Source organism: Hemibagrus wyckioides, linkage group LG06, assembly GCF_019097595.1.
Source record: "Hemibagrus wyckioides isolate EC202008001 linkage group LG06, SWU_Hwy_1.0, whole genome shotgun sequence".
Lineage (NCBI taxonomy): Eukaryota > Metazoa > Chordata > Actinopteri > Siluriformes > Bagridae > Hemibagrus > Hemibagrus wyckioides.
In genome coordinates, this window is record NC_080715.1 from 6,718,041 (window position 1) to 6,737,439 (window position 19,399).

The 19,399-nt window shown below is 35.7% G+C and overlaps 1 protein-coding gene across 7 annotated transcripts in view; it reads left to right on the top strand.

Annotated features, from left to right (window-relative positions):
- gulp1a (GULP PTB domain containing engulfment adaptor 1a) overlaps positions 1-19,399 on the top strand; it is a 144,697-nt gene that overhangs the window by 108,651 nt on the left and 16,647 nt on the right. For all 7 annotated transcript variants that reach the window (XM_058392934.1, XM_058392930.1, XM_058392936.1 and 4 more), the window contains 2 exons: positions 2,761-2,830; positions 17,017-17,078. In XM_058392934.1, the coding sequence (XP_058248917.1) occupies positions 2,803-2,830; positions 17,017-17,078 (90 nt within the window). In that variant the 5' untranslated portion in view covers positions 2,761-2,802. The remainder of the gene's footprint in view (positions 1-2,760; positions 2,831-17,016; positions 17,079-19,399) is intronic.

The following is a 19,399-nucleotide window of genomic DNA, read 5'->3' on the forward strand; positions in this document are numbered from 1 at the left end:
GCATGCATACATATAGTAAATACTACTAATTTTAAAGCCCAGCTTGCTAGAAATGATATGATACATACCCCTGGAGCAGAGAAGGTTTAGGACCTCTCTCAAGTGCCCAACAGTTGCACTCTAGCAGTAGTGAGGCTTGAACCTTCAACCTCCTGATCAAACCCAGAGCCTCAACCACCGAGCTACCATTGCCTACATTTATATGAATAATAGCCTCAGGGCCCCTGACTGAGTAAATTGTTCAAGACTACGCATTCATTTCTTTGTTCAGCTCCATTATAATTAATTCATTCCTAAGAAGCTTTTATCCAAAAGGGACTTACAAATTGAGCTTAATAGTTGTCAAGCATTATCCAGTACAAAGCTAGTGTGGAGAAAGTGAAAATTTCCTGCCCTCTAGATGAACTGTATGATTTTGAATGTCAGATTTTAGGCTCTTGTTCCCATTGTAGTGTAGAAGCTTCTGGATGTTTCTTTGAGAGGTTATGAGACTTGTGACGACGGTTAATTAAACATGATTGATAGGGTTTTTTTTTGTATGGAAAAGTTAGAAAAATCTGAAATGGAGTAGTTTCAATTTTTTGTACTTTTATTAAGGTATTTTGGAATACTGTTATCAAAAACCTAATAAATTGGTGAATATAAATTGATATTTTTCATTATTAACTTTACTGGATGATGGCATCATCTTTAACATCTGGGCTTCTCAAGACTTCTTCATACCATCCCAAAAAATCTTTCTTCATGCTTTACCACACGTTTCATCTTGATCATTCAATCTAGACTCAGATTTTTGCTTCATGGTCATGAGTTTAATTAAAGTCAGTTGAATCAGGTTAAGGTACTAAATTATTGAGGCTTCTGGGAGTACAGTGAAGCTGACTCCACATTTGGAAAGACATGCTTTGCTATTTGCTACTCAAGGATTTTGTAGTATTTTTCAATAAACTGGATTCAAGTTTAATTCTTTAAACTCAGAACTAATTTCTAAACAGGAAATAGGAAAAATAAGTGAACTGAGAGGTTTTTGTGCATTTTTTTGGTTTGTGAAACAGGAAAAATGCTTGGAACGCTACTGAGCCAATCAGATTAGTGGACCAGCTCTAAGTGTTATGCCATTTGTTTGTGTCTATGGTTGAGGGTGACATCAGGGTGCATTAACTCTTTACCAGTACAATGGCAGAACATAAATTGACTTATGGGACATTTCCAATCAATGTAAACAAATAAATGGTTTCCTGGCTGTGAGTTTGATATAAAATGAGTCACGACTCATTTTGGCTTTCAGTTTAAGACATGTGTTTTTCCCTCTGTTGGATAACCTTACACAGAATTTTAGTGGGTTTAGCTGCTTATGAACAAACACTTGGGGCAAAATGTGTTTGATATCAGCATTTACTTTGAAGATTTTTCTGTGAATATATTGCCCCTAGTCAGCTAGGTAAACACTGAAATTCTTATGAAAAACTACAAATCCTTAAATCTCTGAGTGTCTACTTTCAAATGAGCTTCATATTAACCACCACTGTGAGGGTGACAAGACAGTTAATACTATGGACACTATTTAATAACATGGACGCAACAAAACATGAGCAAATTCCATTTTTAGGACCTCTGGAAAAAAGAGATGAATGGCCAACTTTAGCCCATAATCCTTACACCTTGCATTTGTTTGTAATGATTTGTGCTATATGAAAATAGGTTGATTTTTTGACATAATTCATTTAACACAAACTGCACTAGCATAGGAGTTTAGAAATAAAACAAATGTACAAATTTCCCCGTCCATCTTTCTCAGCTCGTTGCTTAAAATCTTGGAGTGATTCTGACTCACTGAGACAATAGAAGGCAAGGAAATGAACATAAATTGTAAATCTAGACTTGGGAATTTATGGTGGTCAGGGCTTCCAGTCACAGACAATTTACACTGTCCATAATAGGATGAATACAGCCTTCTTTTATATCCATCTGAGAGTCAGAACAGAAAAGAAACATGGAGTTATATAGATATACATACATATATGTCTGGGAAGAATAATTCCTGCACTAGCAATAGTAAAAACTTGGTAAAAAGAGTAAAAGTTATATATATTTAATTAAAGCACTACATAAATAAAGGAATAAGATTGTGCTTTAAGGCAGAGAGGCACTGAGCTGGTTACAGGAATGTGTTGTGGGAGTGAATTAGATGCTTTTAATTAAAGCCTTACTCTTTTTTTTCTGTGACTTCCCCAAGGCTCGGAGGATATAATGCTAATTTAATCTGTCAAAATGCCATCTCTGTGTCTCGCTTCCTTTTCGTCAAGCTTTGTAGTTCATTCACAGGAAAATGAGTATTGAACTGCTGCTTGGTTGCTTAGGGGACATGAATCAATAACAATATGAGAAACAAAGATGTCGAATAGTTTGCAGAGTTGAACCAACAAGTGTAAACGATTAATGGCTCAGTTTGAGACAGAGGCTAAATAATTGCTTATCTCTTCATGCGTTAAGTAGATAAAATGGTCTGTGAAATAATGCTTAGGAAAAGTAAAACTTTTTCTTTATTTATTTTTTTCTTTTTTCCTTCTTTTCTTTTTTTTGGTTTTGCTCAGGTGGTTTTAGGGGAGCTAATAAATAAATGCACAGTCCTGTGCTGCATGCTTTTACATACATGAATGTGACAGTTTCCCACCCCCTTGATCTGATTTGTTAAAAAGTTCCTTTCTTCAAATTTAGTGCACTTTATTTGATTTCAAATGTCTGTTCTCGTTTTTCCAGGTTCGAGTGGCACGTTTATCTTGAAATTGCACATTTTCCAGCATGAGCCGTCCGTTTAACAGGAAAAAAGGTGAGCGATTGCGTCGGCTCTCTTCCGTGCCCTTTTCTGCACTTTTCACTCCATCACTGCAACTCTGAATGTCATAGGGACCCTAACAAGTCACTCTAGAGCAAAACAGCCAAGAACCCACCAAAGAAAAATGAGGCATGACAGAGAAGGTCTCTGTCTTTTTCCTCTCTGTCAGTCTCTCTCTCATTTCTCATTCACATTTCTGTCTACAGCATCTGTAATAACCCATCATCTCCACCTGCAGCTTGATGCATGTCCCTCTACCTGTCCTCATCCGTCCCTCCCAAATGAATTAATGACTATTGTATGTGATGAGACCAAACTCTGTGTGGGTGTCAGGTGGCTTTGTATAAATTGCTACAGATTTCTGTGTGCAGAATTGTTAAGTCTCATCTGACATGTTCAGAGGAAATAAAGTCTGTAATCATAGAGCAAGCTGATGGGGAACTTTTCTTTTTCTCAGGTTGCATCTCTGATTTTCCTGATTTTAATAAACCTGCATCTGTTTACCATATGATTTCCATCCATATAACTTGGTTCTTTTGAAAGTCTGCTGCAAAATGGTAAAGAATCAACAATAATCCTTTGCCTCAATACAAAAATATCTGAGTAAAGTCTGTTTGCTGTTGCATGAACTAACGGTGGCTTTATGTGCTATCAGAACGATCCGACTTCCCACTTCTAAAGTGGTAATTACGGGTATGCTTTGTTTTCAGATAGAGCATGAAACATGATTGACAACAGGTTTATTCATACATTTTTTTTTCTTCTTTTATTCTGACAGAATTATCTCAGAGTTTCTCAGTTGTAATTACAACTTGAGGGATAATTCATGTGCAGCTAGCTTCCTAGTGGGAAATTGATGTTTACGATAATTTGAAGACAGCATTATAGGTTTTTGTTGTTGTTGGTTTTTGTGACAGCATATGCAGATATCTCATAGTTTCAGGACTCATATAAACTTCCTCCTATGATGATGACTGAGCATTACTCTTTTCAGATCAGGATTTTTAGGATCAGTTCCATTGTTATCACATGTGAATAAACAGAAATCCTGAGGAAAGGTTACACAAAATCAGTTATAATCTGATAATTAAATAATGACTCCGCAAATTTGGCTTAGGTCTGAAACATCAATAGTGTCAAGTAACATAATTCCACAATCTGGATCTGAATCCGAATTTTTTAATGCTCCAAAAATCTGAATCTGTGTTTGAATTACAGTTACAACCCAGAGTGGGTGTGGCCTAAACCAGAAGGGATTCTTTGGCTTTTTTTTTTTTTTTAAATCCCATTTGTAGAGTTATAAAAAATGTACTATAAAAAAATTAACCGAATTTAGTCAAGTCAAATGCGTACATCAGTTTCCACAATGATTGAATTAACTTGATTAATGCAGTCTTTTTTTTTCTCATTAGGGCTGTCGAATGAATTACAAAAGAATGACTAAGTGCAGACTTTATTTCCTTTTTAAGAGTGAAACTTGTAATAATGGATAATTAGATGCAATTCATTTGATTTGTAAATCAACACAAAGGAAATATTAATTGTTTAATAGCATTTTTTTAAAACTTGGAACACATGTTCTCACCTGTGAACATCAGATTTCCGATAAAACCATCAAGACCCTCGATAATTGCTACTGGATTAAAAGGTACATTTAAATAAAAACAAACCTAGGCTTGTGTGTTAAACTTGACAGCTGAATTTCAAGCTGATCATGGCCTTGGTTCCTTTCCAGGGCACATTCTAAGAAGTGTCTCCTGATGTAATTTGAATGATTTCTCTCAGTCCATCGCCTTGTTCCACCAATGTTAGTGTTTTATTATTAGCCAGAGCATTAGTTACCTTCTCACTGATTTAGTGAAGGCAGTGAGAGGTCCCGGATTTTAATCTCAGGTGAACCTGTCCTTTATTTCCTGTTAACTCATCCTTCTATGATCATGGGAGTTTTGTGAGGAAGTGAAGCTCAGGGGACTACAGACTGGAAAGTTGTGAGTTCAAATCCCGCTTCTGTCAAGCTGCTACTTTTGGGCTCTTCAGCAAGGCCCTTAAGCCTCTTCTGTTCAGTTGTATAAATGAGATAAATGTAAGTCTCTCTGGTTAAGGATGTCTGCCAAATGCTGTAAATGAATAGTCAGATATTGTACTTCATTGTCATCGTGTACAATACACCAAAATTTAATTTGGCCAACTTTCAGACAGGAGATGTAAACATAAAACTATGAAGGAATTAATTTAAGAAGTTTAATAAGAAGGATTAGGAATGAAACAGTACACTGAAAAATAAATATACAATAAACAAGTTTGCACATGAGTAAAATGCCTTAATTATTTGAATGTATATTGAGGTGTAAATGTTGTTACAAGAGATATATTTTTTTTAAAGTTATAAAAGAGACAGGAGGCAATCTTGGGACAACTCAGAAGGTGGTCTTTGTGTTTTTTTGCCTTTTCTTTACTTTTTAATTTACCTCCTTTCTGTCATTTCTAATCAACAGGTCATTTTACCATTAATAATTAATTACTAGTAAGAAACAGAAGTCAAAATTGATGGAAAACATAGAAATGTAAAAAAAAAAATGCAGTAGGTATATCACACCATGTGCAATATCACATCTCATCTCATCTCATCTCATCTCATCTCATCTCATCTCATCTCATCTCATCTCATCTCATCTCATCTCATCTCATCTCATCTCATCTCATCTCATCTCATCTCATCTCATCTTATCTTATGTAAAAACCACTTGGTATGTTCATATAGATATAAATAAAGACACAGATATTCAGATAAATATATAGATAGTATGGTACAAAAAATAGTTAGTAATAGAGACTCCAGCAGTGGACAGCACTGTCCTGGTGTCTAGCACCGACATCACCGCCATATCAGATGCCTGCACACAGAGCCGTGTTGTTTCTCAGACACACCATGACACCACCCTGGTCAATATGGCATGAAAACAGCCTTCAGACCCTTTTCACTCAGAGACAAAAGTCCAGCCAGCCATTTCAGGACCACAACAAGAGTGACATTTACTGAAGGGAAAACTCTAATCGTTTGTGTGACGATGCATTCATTAGCGCTCAGTTCCTTGAGGGAGATAATGAGCAGGACTGGTTACGAGCATGACACTGGAAGCGAGTCGATCTTCTGATGTGTCGTCTGCGCACCTAAAGTCAGCAGAGTCATTCTGTGGCATTTCATCATTACAGCCGGTCAATATCATGTCAGGCTAAATATGGCATTAGAGTGGCATAAATCTGACGGAGAGAGAGCAGCGGGGTGAGCTGAAGAAGATTCTCTTTCTCTTTATGCAGAATTATTAATGTAGAGTAATGAGCTGGTCGGGCATTTTAAGGTCAGCGGATTTGAAGACCGTATTCTGAATGGTATTTCGAATGCCCGGTTCATCATGGATTTTCCATTAATGAACTGAAGGATTATAAATCTATTGATTATTGCGGCTCATTTATTAAAAAAAGACCTTTTACTGCAGGTTATAGGACACAAGCTGCAAATGGTCAGGGTGGTACCATTGATGAGAATATCAATAAACTCTGAAGGCAAATGTCCCAGATTCTCTCTGCTAATCACAGGTTATATGGATGGATCATAAACAAACAATTAATTTCCCATACATTACCTAGATAATTTTTTTTCGGACATATTCTAGTCTTAACTAACCAAGTTTTGTTCTCTAAAATTGTTAGATAGTTAGAGTTATTTGGTATTTACATTAACATTTACACCTAACATTAGCATGCTAGTAAATTTTATTTTTGGATGTTGGTGACCATCTCAAAATAAACCTGAGATTGAGCATAACGCTGCAGTCTAAATCCACTAGCAATTTATCTGATATCTATACTAGATAAATTATCTAACTATTTAGGAACCAGTAAGTAACTTTTTTTGGGTTAAGTTGCTGTTGAATTAACTGGTTAAGCAGCTTTTAATTAATCCCTGTACTCTGGCATACTATGAGAAGGAAAATTAGACTATTTATAACTATTAAAAGCTTGTGTTTTTAAAGCTGTAAATGTACAAGCTCCTTCCTGTAAGCGAATAAACACCACAACATTTTCTGTAATCAATCATTACTTTCTGTTCCAAAAACAAAACAAAGAAGAAACGGTAAGGTTCCCGAATGCAGAACCTCAAATAAAGTGTCTCCTGTCTTTCCTCTAGGCTTGTATTTGTTCTATTATCTGTCTTTCTTTCTTCCTTGTGCCATTGGAGGAACAGTTTCCTTGTCACTGTCACCTCTGGCTTGCTCATTAGGGATACATTTACAATTTTATAATAATACCCAGAATTTATATATTTTTATGAAGCTGCTTTCTGACGATGTCTATTTAAAAAATGCTATACAAATACAATTTCTTTCTTTCTTTCTTTCTTTCTTTCTTTCTTTCTTTCTTTCTTTCTTTCTTTCTTTCTTTCTTTCTTTCTTTCTTGTATGTACTTATTTATTTACTTATTCACTTTACTTATTATGGTTACTTTTCATAGCTGGTTTTCAATAATTTCTTCTTCTTAGCAGTAGTAGTGAGGATGATGATAAGAAATAGAAATATAATAAGTGCAGCATATGACAACTGTTAACAATAAATGCACTTTAAAAAAATTGACATTCAGTACTGTGTAATAGTTATAGATACCTGTTTTTAGTATCCTTTTTTTTATTCTTATTGTTAATAACAGACAAAAAACATCTTAAAGTTTGCTGGGTTTTATATTTAAAAAAAATAAATAAGTGAAGTCTCTCTCTGGGGGCATATTTTCTGATTCTCAGAAAGACTCATTTCCTTATAAAACTGTACTAATTGTACCTGAGCAAGACATTTACACAGTATTGTTTATATCACTTGAATATATAGATATTATCTGTAGATTTTTGCCTCTTATAGGGCTTTTCACACTTAAAATAGTTCCCCTGGGTGATGGTAAACTCGAGGTAAATACAATCCTGGGTTGTGTTGTTTGAGGTTTCACACTGTTCATAATTTACCTGGTCTTAAGAACTAATCCTGACTTTTCAAAATCTGACATTTCACACTGTACATTCCTAAACCTTGACTTAACCTTCTTCTTTTTTGCATATTTGCTGCATCAGCAACCCTGATTGGATAACTCCAGTGTGACTGCTTTAAATAGTGGCTTGTCTCATGCTTTTACACCAGTGAGAAAAAATGGGCAGATTTGCCATTTGGTGCCCGAGTAAGAAATGTTAACTTTCATAGCCTTCTTTTTTGCTTTTTTTAAGTTTGTTGTTTAGTTGACCAACCATTTGTTGACATCCAACTTCTGCTAATTTCCCCCTCACTACGGGCCTTCATTTTCGTGTGGGTTAGTGTTTTGCCATCTGACTCTACGGAGCAGTTTTTGTTCACTGTTGCTATGTCTCGGTTTTCATATGATGTGATGGATATGGTAGCTCAGCAGTTAATGGGTTGGATTACTGATCAGAAGGTTGTGATTTCAAATCCTAGGTCTGCCACTGCTGGGCCTCTGAGCAAGGCTCGAAAATTCAATTGCTCAGTTATATAAAAAAATGAGATAAAATGTCAGTCAGTCTGGATGAGGGCGCCTGCCAAATGCCTAAGAATTTAGAGGTAACATTTTAACAGCACATCATTTTACTCTGTACACATTTGGCACTACAGCGCAGGTAAAAGTTAGTGCTAACCCTGCTTTTAATTTGCAAGTGTGAAACGTTCCTTTACCTGGGGTTAAAGTAGGATTTAGAACCATAATATCTCAGGGTTAAGTGTTAAAAGCTCCATATATGTGCCTGAGAAATGTGTGCTTAAGCTTGCTTTCATATCTATCTGTCTGTCTGTCTGTCTGTCTGTCCATGTGACTGAACGCCACCACCCACATCTATCTATCTATCTATCTATCTATCTATCTATCTATCTATCTATCTATCTATCTATCTATCTATCTATCTATCTATCTATCTATCTATCTATCTATCTATCTATCATTTCCTTACATCAATTCTTCCTTCTCCATTTAAGCAACTCACCATCGAACCAAAAAGTAACATAAAAATATAAAAGTACCTTCTCTGCTCTGAAAATCACACGTCATTAAGTCAAAGAGACTCCATATCTCTGTGCTCATTTTGTTCAGTAATTTTGATAAAGGGGTTTAATTGTTGTTAATTTCGATCGCTGGTCCTTCAGCCTGCTGGGTGCAAGAGAGGAACCGAAAAAAGCTGTTTGTCTGATCACAAAATGCACTAATTGGCCACAGACCCTTTGAAAAACATAGCGGCATACAAGAGCTGTGCATCCAATTAGCAGACACAGAATGTTAAATCGCCACAGTGCCCGGGATTTAGAGCATAATGAACTCTAAAGTGAACATAAAAAGCTTGGCCCCGATGTGCTTGGATGTTTCACAGTGGAAAAGTATTCGGTTAATGCATGCAGTCACAGTTTTGTCTTTTATGACTACAGAGCAAAGTAATGATGGAGAAACAGTGTAATTAGTAACAATCTTGTGTTCCTTTAGAACCATTAGTGTCATTATGGGAGGTCTTTGATTTAATATCGTCGCTTAGTATTGTGTCAGATGTTCAGCAGTATTTTATTTTTTTTGGCTTTAAGCATATGCCATGAATTCTCTGTGCTGTAGCATTAAGCAAAACCCGGTGGAGGAATCGAGGTGAATTGCAAAGAACAGCAAAAACAATGATGATTATTACAGTAACAAGCTAATGACATAATATGGTATATTAATAACAGGAGCCTTTATTGTGGCCTAACAATTCGAAAGTCGAAAGTGGATGAATTAGCCTTAATGATGACTCTGGGTGAATCTCAACATTTCTATTTTGTTTTTAAATATATCCATGCTTATAATGCTATCACCAAGCTCATTTTTCTGGCTTTCAGTGCAAATAGCCTCTTACAAAACCGAAATTGATGCATAGGTGTAGATGCGCTGCATTATAATGTCTGTTATAAGAGCTTGTTTACGATATATTACCAGCCTTTTGGCTGTAAATCATTCTGAAGCTTGTCGTAATGCTGCAATGATATCACAGTTTGTCATTTAGAGATCAACTGAAATGGGAATTTAAGCACTAATGCAACAAAGGCTTTTTGTTAAACATGCAACAAACTACTTTAGCTGTCGCTCATGGTGTTAATGCCAATGTTCTCTGATGTCCTGCGTTTGGCTCAGAGTATTGCTCTGGTCCATTAAATCAAAGGCATTGAAACTGCTGGATACATCACAATCATTTGGATGTTTACGCCTGGCAACATTTATACATTTTATGAAAATGCATTTCATTTTAACATTGGAGTCTCCAAAATGACTCGAATATATGCCAAAAAACAGCAATCTTGTTTTTCCACCACCAATTAAAAATGGCCGACTATCCGTTCAGCATGTCTGGAACGATTGATCAGTGTTTACGTGATTTGATTTAAACTCTCCTATATGAACATATTTCATGAGTTCTTATGAACAGCTGCTGTACCAAACCTAAAATCATTTGGTACAGCAAATTATCAACATTTTATCTTCTTAATTTATTATGAAATAACAAGGAAACTGACCACACCTGCCCATGAAGCTGCTTGTCAATCAATTTTCCAATTGTTTTTTAATACTGCATGAATGGAGGGACTATAGAAAACAAATGTAAATGTTAAGATTGTAATTCCCCAAATGACTTGAATATATTCCAAAAACAGTAATCTTGTTTTTGCACCACCAATTAAAAATTGCCAAATATCCAATCCAATTCCAGCATATCTGGAATGATTGACAGGTGTGTAGGTGATTTGATTTTTTATTCACTGATAATGAACAAATTCCCAGGAAGTATTGCCTTCCTTCTCCCATCTAATGTTTCTCATTTGAGCTCAGTTTTTCCACTTGAAAAATGTCCTGATGTGGCAGTCATGTTTTGTCAAGGTCAATGGAGAATGAGTTTATCAGTGTACAATACTGTATAATCTATCAATGCATTGGATTTCAAAGTACATATGTCATAATTGTACATCATAAAAACACGAGGAGTATTAGCAAAGAGATTTGTAAAATAATTATTTTTAAAATGTACTTTTATCTAATTGTAGAACTGGACATACTGTCTAACCTGGCCTTTCTGTTCTTGAGTTTGCACGTTGAGGTAAACCCTCTGTACTTACATTCATAAAGGCATCTTAATTGTAGACTTTGATGATGATGCATCTACTTCCTTCTGACTTTATGTCGCTCATCCTTAAATATTAAATTGAGAAATAAAATCCAATTTACTGTGCTTTACACAACCTTACGTCGGTCCCTCCGTCACATAGTAACAATGAAAAATGGCTAATAACGATATTAATTATAACAATTTAAGGGGATTATAGGTACATTTGGGTAGGTTGTAAGTACTTCGTTGTCTGTTGTGTCATAGTGTCATTATAGGCAACACTTTATGGGGCATTTCGGACTTACGTTGATTGACTGTATAGCCAAAGATGAAAATCTGCCCAAAAACGTTGCACTGATTATCCTTTTCAAACTAAGACCTATTTTTGAGCCTCTTGCTTGAAAAAGACATGCTTAATATAAAATAATAATATTTCAAAAGCTACAAGGTGTATTTGAATTCTCATACCATGTAGTCAACACATGTGAAATTGCTTCGGAAGCTTTAGAAGAAAGTATATAACGTATTAGTTTACAGTATATAGAGAAGTGGAACACAGCAAAAAATAAATATATATATATACACAACACAGAGCTAGGACCAAAAGTTTGTCCAAGCCACATAAAGTGCAAAGATAATTTCTCACTGTTAAATGAACAAAATCTGTAAATGTGTAAAACAAATCTTTTTCAATAAGCAACAGTTTCACTTCACGTTAATCTGCTGAAGGTCTCAGATGAACTTAAGGCAAATCATTCGGGTCAAAAAGGTCCAGCTGACATAAAAAAGGTTGTGAACTGCTTTAATTAAATGGAATAGTTTAGTTCAATTTCTGCTTTTCTGCTTTAATATGACTGAAGAATTTCAGGTTGTTGTTCAACGTTAATTAGAGGATTTATTTTAATAAGTGCAATTATCAAATTATTGACTTAATTGAACTTAAGTAAAGAATTTGAGGATTTCTGTTCAAATTCATTCATTTTACTTCAGTTAATGGAGAAAAATAACCTTCAAAACCTTCAAAATGAGTGTTTCGGTCTGGCCCTGTTCTCTGGGTTTATGAATGCTGGTGGTCCCACAACAACCAACACCATAAATGTCTCAGCATCAATTTGGGCCAGTGTAGCTATTTATGATTTGTGTGATGGTTATATTTCTTAGCTGCTTTTTTTTTTTTTGTCACAGAGTGAACCCCTGGCTGTAATATTTTCCTTGTAAAAGGGAAGCATAATTACTTTAATTATTGATCTGTAGATTGCCTGGTCAGGCTGTGTCTTTAACAAAAACACACACATGTTTATGCTGTGTGAAGTAGTTACAGGACAGGTATTCCTCCTCTACCCTGTGTATATAATTAACAGTTTAAACACTTCATCACTGTCACGAAAAAAGAGTGGTGTTTGCTTAATTAAATTTCACGGCCAGTGATGTGACTTTGAAAAGTCCAATCCGTCTTTCACTAAAGGGAAAAATCTGCCGGCCCTTTGATTAACATTTTATGGTTAGATGCTGGCAAGGCAGTTTAAAGGAAATCGAACACAGCATGCTTTGAATATTGGCAAAAGTATTTAAGATTTCAGACTGCAAAGATTTTTTTGTTTTGCTCGCATACAAAGTACTCTGTTGCTCCATGATTCGGTTTTGTATGCATCAGAGTGTATGCAGATGAAAATCATCCATCCAGTGGCACTGTGAATTCTTGCAAACACCTGCAAAAAGCATAAATTTACCTTACTACAATGGCATGGAAATGCTTTATTTATTTGTTTCTTTTTAATTTGTGTAGTTCAAACCTTGTATTGGATTTCTGCCTGCAAATCTTGTTCTGTAAGGAGGCAGTTTAATGATCATGGCCGCAACAAATCAGTTTACCTAAACATGTCTAAAACCTTGTTAGCTAAATGTGCCTTTTTTTATATGTCACACTTAATCTATTTTTTTTTTTAATCTATTCTTTTTGTTAAAATGCCTGTGCTGCCTCTTTGCCATCACATCATTGTCAAAACCGAGAAGAATGCTAAATGTCTAACAATTTCAGATCCTTCGTCCATTGGAATGGACATAATGTTCTTTTAATAAAAAAATAGAAATGCCAAGTCATTGATTAGTCCCTAATTGACCATTTACAGTCATGGCTCATTCTAGACAAGAGAAGAAGTAAGCACACCTTTTAATGTCCATCAGTGGCCATCAGGTCTTCATAAGGAATCTCGTTGTTTAGTACCAATATGGCATGTCTGGGACATAAAATTTTCTCGCGTCCAAGATTTTTCACTTTTGCGACCTCCAAAATAAAGACAAAATGAAGCAAGCTCCAGAATATTCTGAGGAGTTTTTCAATTTTTCAAACTGAATGCAGATTATCTTCAGATACAGTAGAACCTTGACATACAAATGCCCTCCCTTGCAAACTTTTGCCTTAAGAATCGAATTTTTGCAAGAAATTTGCATCAGCATTCAAAGCATTTTTGGCATATGAATGAATTGAACCGAATGTCAGCTAAGCTGTGCGTATGTCTGGGAGCTGTTCAAAACTTGTTTGCATCAGTGGAAAGCCAAGCGAAGCCAACCGAAGCAGGTTTATTAATTTTATGGGGTTTTTTTTTTAGTCTGTGAAAGCTGTTTGGAAAGAGTTAACCCGCAATACCAGCGCTGCCTTCAGCATGTGTTCAAAAGCTAGGTGATTTTTCAGCTGTCTATTTTGCTCACAGATTGATGCCATGGGTGGTCTGTTCTATTTTTAGCCCAAGCTTGGTGGCACGACTTCCTGTGAGAGCCCTTGACATGGAATGCTTGGCTTGGGTCAGATCTTTATAAGCAGCCACACAATTTACATACGCTTCGCATTGGTAATATTGGTCATATTTTTGGGTGGCTGGAACGGATTATCTGCATTTACATTAATTCTTATGGGAATTTTTTTTTTTTTTTGCAATACAAATTTCACCCTAAGAACTTCCTCCATAATGAATTAAATCCGTATGCCGAGGTTACACTATAGGGTGCGAGACACATTGTGTGATGTCATAACAACTAGCATTCAGCCAAAAACCTCTTCCATTCACAGGCATCGAACATGAGTACAGCTTTCATAGAAAGTCATTGCATATGTGTCTTCACTGGTAGGGATTTAAAAGAAGATATCATAAAGTTTGAAAATTCACAAAAAAAAAAAAAAAAATACAAGATGCATCACAAATTTTGAAAACACCTTCAGGAATATTGAGCATTTTTGGCTGCAGCAATCATAAAAAACCTCAGCAAAATCCAAAATAGACTGAATAAGCTAATAAAGAGGCATAAATAAAAAGAAATCGAGCCAGTTTATAATAATTGCTGTAATAAATTATAACTTATTTCCTAAACCGCCTTAATTGCAATGTATTTTTCAATGAATTTAATTATTTATTTAAACTGAGAAATGTTACTAAAGCAAGTGATTAATTGCATTGCAAGTGCCCGCCCACACACATATTATACACACAAACATATACACATAATTATTCTCATAAATCATGATTTATATGTAACACACTCATAGTTGAAGCCCAGACTCTCTGCACTGTCGTGGGCAACAGAGAATTTGATTTATTACTCACTTTTCAGTGTATGAATCAACACAGAGCAATGTTTTTGACAGCATGCTACTTAAACCGAAAGCAGCCATTTCACCCTGACAGCTCTGCATTCTCGTTGTTGAAGGTAGATGTAGGTGTGACAGTCTGTGTGAGGCTGTGACGCAGAAAGGAAACCTCCACCAACGAGGCCAGATCTTAGCAGCTTCTTCTGGGTGATTTGTCACATTTACGGCTCTCTGTTCTCTCTGAGACATGTGCAGTGAATCTGTCTGTCACTTATAGTCCACTGAGTCTTATTTATGCTTTTCACACTCTGCAGGTTGAGCTTTATCCACAGCCTCCTGGAATACGTGACCAGGAATATGTGACCATTGTGATTTTTGATGGAGCATTTTGTAAATAAACACCAAGAAATATATTATTCACTTGTTCTACAGAATTTACCAGAAACCCTTCCTACATACTTACTTTATGTTATATATTTTCCTTGGAGAATGCCTTTGACAAAAGAAGAACGTACTGAATTCATTCTTATGCCTGGATTTTGAAGCTGTCACAAGGTTGCAATGGACTTTAATAGGAATCATTACAAGCATATCAAACATGATACTGTTACCCAACTGGGAGCCAAATTCGGGAGAGAGGACTCCTTGTGTTAGAAAAGAAATGCCAATCATGTTTTATAAAGTTATATTTCTACTAAAAGTGTTGATTTCATCTATATATAGAAACGCTGTATGTAGTATGATTTTGCTTTTATATAGTAAAAGCTAACTGTATGGCAGACACACCACATGAACCTTTTTTTTTTTTTGCCACAAGAAAAAAATCACATTAATTTTTCAAATGTTGACAATTTATTTGAGGAAAAGTCATAGAAATTCTGCACTTAAGGAAGGAGTCCCTACTGTCAGCAGTTTTTCCTAAAATTCTTCAGGACGTTTTTTTAGCTTCTCTGTAAGATGACAAACTGCAATTTTTTTGTCTTATTAAATTCAACCAAATAATTCTGGAGAGGGAAAAACCTCTGGAGATTCTGGCATAGGAAAGACTATTTCTGATATAGTTTGTAGCTACTGTGACATAAGTGAGAACAGAAACTAACTTGTTTCAAAAACATTTAATGTAACTATAATAATTACAGTGTCATTTTTTTAAAAATACTTGAGATATAAGAGAATATGAGAATATGATATCTCCAAGATTTTCTGAGCTCTATACAAAATTATACTTATATACTTCTTTCTTTTATATAAGACTACCCCCTCTTTTGAGCTGGGATCTTGGGGACATCATCACTAAGGCCCCATAAAAAGTCTTATTGACATTAATAACAGCCGCTCTGAATGTCAAGTCAGAAGTGACTCCCAGATTATTAAATACCATCTTAATCTATACGGACAGATTTCCAATAATACCTCTTCTTCTATTTTCTCTGCTGTCAATATGGAGAATGTCTGAATATTTTTTTTTTCTTCATTTAGTTTTGACTTCAGCCCAATGAACAGTGTTAGAGATACAGTTTTCCACTTACTCTGAAGCCCTTCCGCCATCATGACACATCAAAACACTTTTAGTCTTTTAGTTATCAGCTGCAGTAAAACAATATGAAATAAATCAGCGTTAATGATGTAGTTTGCTGAAATCAAAGTCGCAAAGAAGCAAGTCTAACATTAAAGCAAAACAGAGTGTTTACCTCCATCTCATGAAAAGAACAACACATGTGCTGTGCTTAGCTTTTAACTGAAGCAGTGGGATGTAAAGCCATTTCCAGTGATAGTTATTCCAGAGCATTTGTTAAATCAACACGGAGATTATGTATTCCACAGGGGAGACGTGTATCGTCTGGCAGAACACAGCATGTCCTTTTTACTCCTCTCAGCAGGCCGCTTTCATTCAGCTTTTATCAGCATTCATTCACCTCTCTGATTACAATCTAACCCTTTTCTTAAAAACATGTTGACTTTGGCACTGTTTTTCCTTTGAACATCTCATGACCGTATATAGACTTTGTGTGCTGCACTCATTTAACTTTTTTGGCTTTTTCAAGACTTGTTAGGCTTACGGACAGAAATGGAATACACTTAGTGGGGATCAGCATAGTAAAAATCTAAATACTTAAAGATGTGATGTATACCTGGAATTATTCAAAGCTCAGGTGTGAATATTTTTCTCCATATTCAGCAAGTTTCAAACCGAACAATTCCCTTTAATAGAGAATTCAATAAAAGATTTCCAGCCTACTCCCCTCCTGCCAATAATCGTAATAACCCTTCTGTGTATTTTGGCATTTGGTCTTGTTAACCGAATTAGAGGACATTGTTCAACTTACTGACTAGAAATTAATTCACTTTCTGTATTGTGAGATGCTTTATCATTTGCATTATATTTTAAGCTATTTTAAGCCTCCATTTAATGATGCTCATTTTCTTTCTAGATAAATCATGGATGCATACGCCCGAGGCCCTGGCCAAGCATTTTATAGCCTACAATGCCAAGGTATGTATTAAGGACTTTCTCACTCATGGGTAAAATTATAGTTTATCAAGCAGTGGGGTGTGATGAAGTCTTCTTTATGAAGTGTTGTAACTAGATTATTGCAGATCATTTGTCTTTTTACCATCATATTTTATATTAAAGGTGACTGATATCACCGTAATGTCCCTATATTGACGTGATGGTGGAAAAAAGTAGGGAGGGTTGAAGCGCAGGATTCAAAAGACTAAAACAAGGACTGAAAAAGACCCAAGATGCTATGGGATGTATCTAATGTATTTAGTACAATTTAAACATGACATATTTATGTAGGAAAAGTTCACTTTTTTCTGATTATTTAAATCACCTGTCCAAGGGTCACTATATCGGGATGTGTTCAATGCATAAAATCCGAATTGTGTGGAAAAAACATTAAATGACGTTGGAGAGGATTTTCGTGCCAGACAGATATTACAAACAACTGCTGATATCCTTGGAATTTTTTATGCATGCCAGACACATTGGTGTGAAAAACAAATTCACATCCATTGAGAGGCTGTTCTGTGGAGGACAAAAATGTATTGTTGATCTGAGAAGAATGACCAGACTGGTTCAGGAAGTGTAACAGAAAGGCATCTTATCAAATGTTGACACGAATTGGCTACAACTGCAGAAAACTACATCAGGTTCCTCTCCTGTTAGCCAAGATCAGGCTTCAGTGGGTACAGGTTCACCTAAACTGGACAGATGAAGAGAAAACGCTGGGCAAAAGACTTAGGTCTAGTTTTTTCTTACATTTTTAATTAAATGTTTTTTTCATACCTTTTTCTTTTTCTTTCTTTGTTTCGAACCTTTAGTGTTATTCAAAACATTTATATTCTATTGTGTACTATTATATGAACTTGCAAACTATTCTGTGTTTTCTGTAGCTCCATGGTCCTGGAGAAACATTGGTTTATTTACTGCACCAGCTGTGTCCAGTTGAAATATCAATAAAAACTTTGAGACACTAGACCCTTGAGATAGAGAAACTCTAGCAAGTTCTCCAGGAAACCTTACACAACCTAGCATATGTTTAGTTTTTATTTAAATGAGGGTTGATATTAGTTCAATGAGACATTAATAAATGCAAACTGAAGCTTATTTCATAACTCTTTTGTAATAATTCATAAAAATGAATAATTAATATGGTCCTTTAGAGACATATTGTCTTATATGTTGACTGCTCCATGTACTGTGCACATTTTTTCTGCCCTCTACTGAACTTTGTAAAATATTTATTTCAAAATGTCATATTTGTATATTTAATATTGGTACTAGAATGGTGGTCAGTCATATTCTGAGTGGTTTTACAAGCCCAAGATTGTGAGTAACTGAATAACATTACATTACAGTCCAGGTCCCGCATTAATGTGAATATAAATTCTCACCGAAACAATTCTGATATCACTGTTCTGATCTTCAGTGGTGCATTTAGATGCTACTGGCTGCTTGTTTTTCACTTGCACTGGAATTTCTCATGACACTCAGGACAGATCAGCTCTTAAGTCAGTCAGTTAGACAAGACATTTTATCATTTTTTATTAAGAAACCCTGTCTTTATCAAGGAGAGGATATTGCCTCGGATATTTGACTTTGTCTCATTGCTTGGTGTACTGCTGGGTCACATATCTGCAGGTCTTACCATCTCTTCATTTTGAGGCTCTTCATGGTGTTCCTCACTGTTCTGCTGTAAAGTCTATGCATAGCTATGCTGCTAAGTGAAAGCCTTTCTTATTGACATTTTTTAAGAACACTACAGAATACCATGAAAAAAAAAATCAAAATATCATCCAGGAGCCTAAACAAACAAACAAACAAATAGATGGATTGATATACACACACACACACACACGCACACATTTATTTATTTATTTAATCTCTCTTTCCATGGCTGCTCAGCACATCTGTACAGGAAGCTGTCTGTTTTATTTTCTTCTTTGCTACACCTGCTGTTAGGGGATGAGAGCCTTTTCACTCCAGTGTAGCTCCTTTCATATGTCTTACTGAAGTCAGAAACAGAGAAATGTACAAGCTGTATTTGAGCTGCCAAAGCTTCTCTCTCACCAGGAGGCTGGAATTGTTGTTTCTGCCACATTCTCAGGTTATGGATGAACAGGAATAGATTTTCAGTAGATATTTGAAGGTGGGAAAATGTGCTGATAGATGCACGGATGGGTAGTTGGTTGCATCGACCGACAGTCTTTCATGTCCAGTAGTGATCGGTGATGTGGAACATGATGCCGTCCACCTCACAGTGGGTTTATCTCTGCTGTCAGGGGGTATAATGTATCCATCAGCATGAC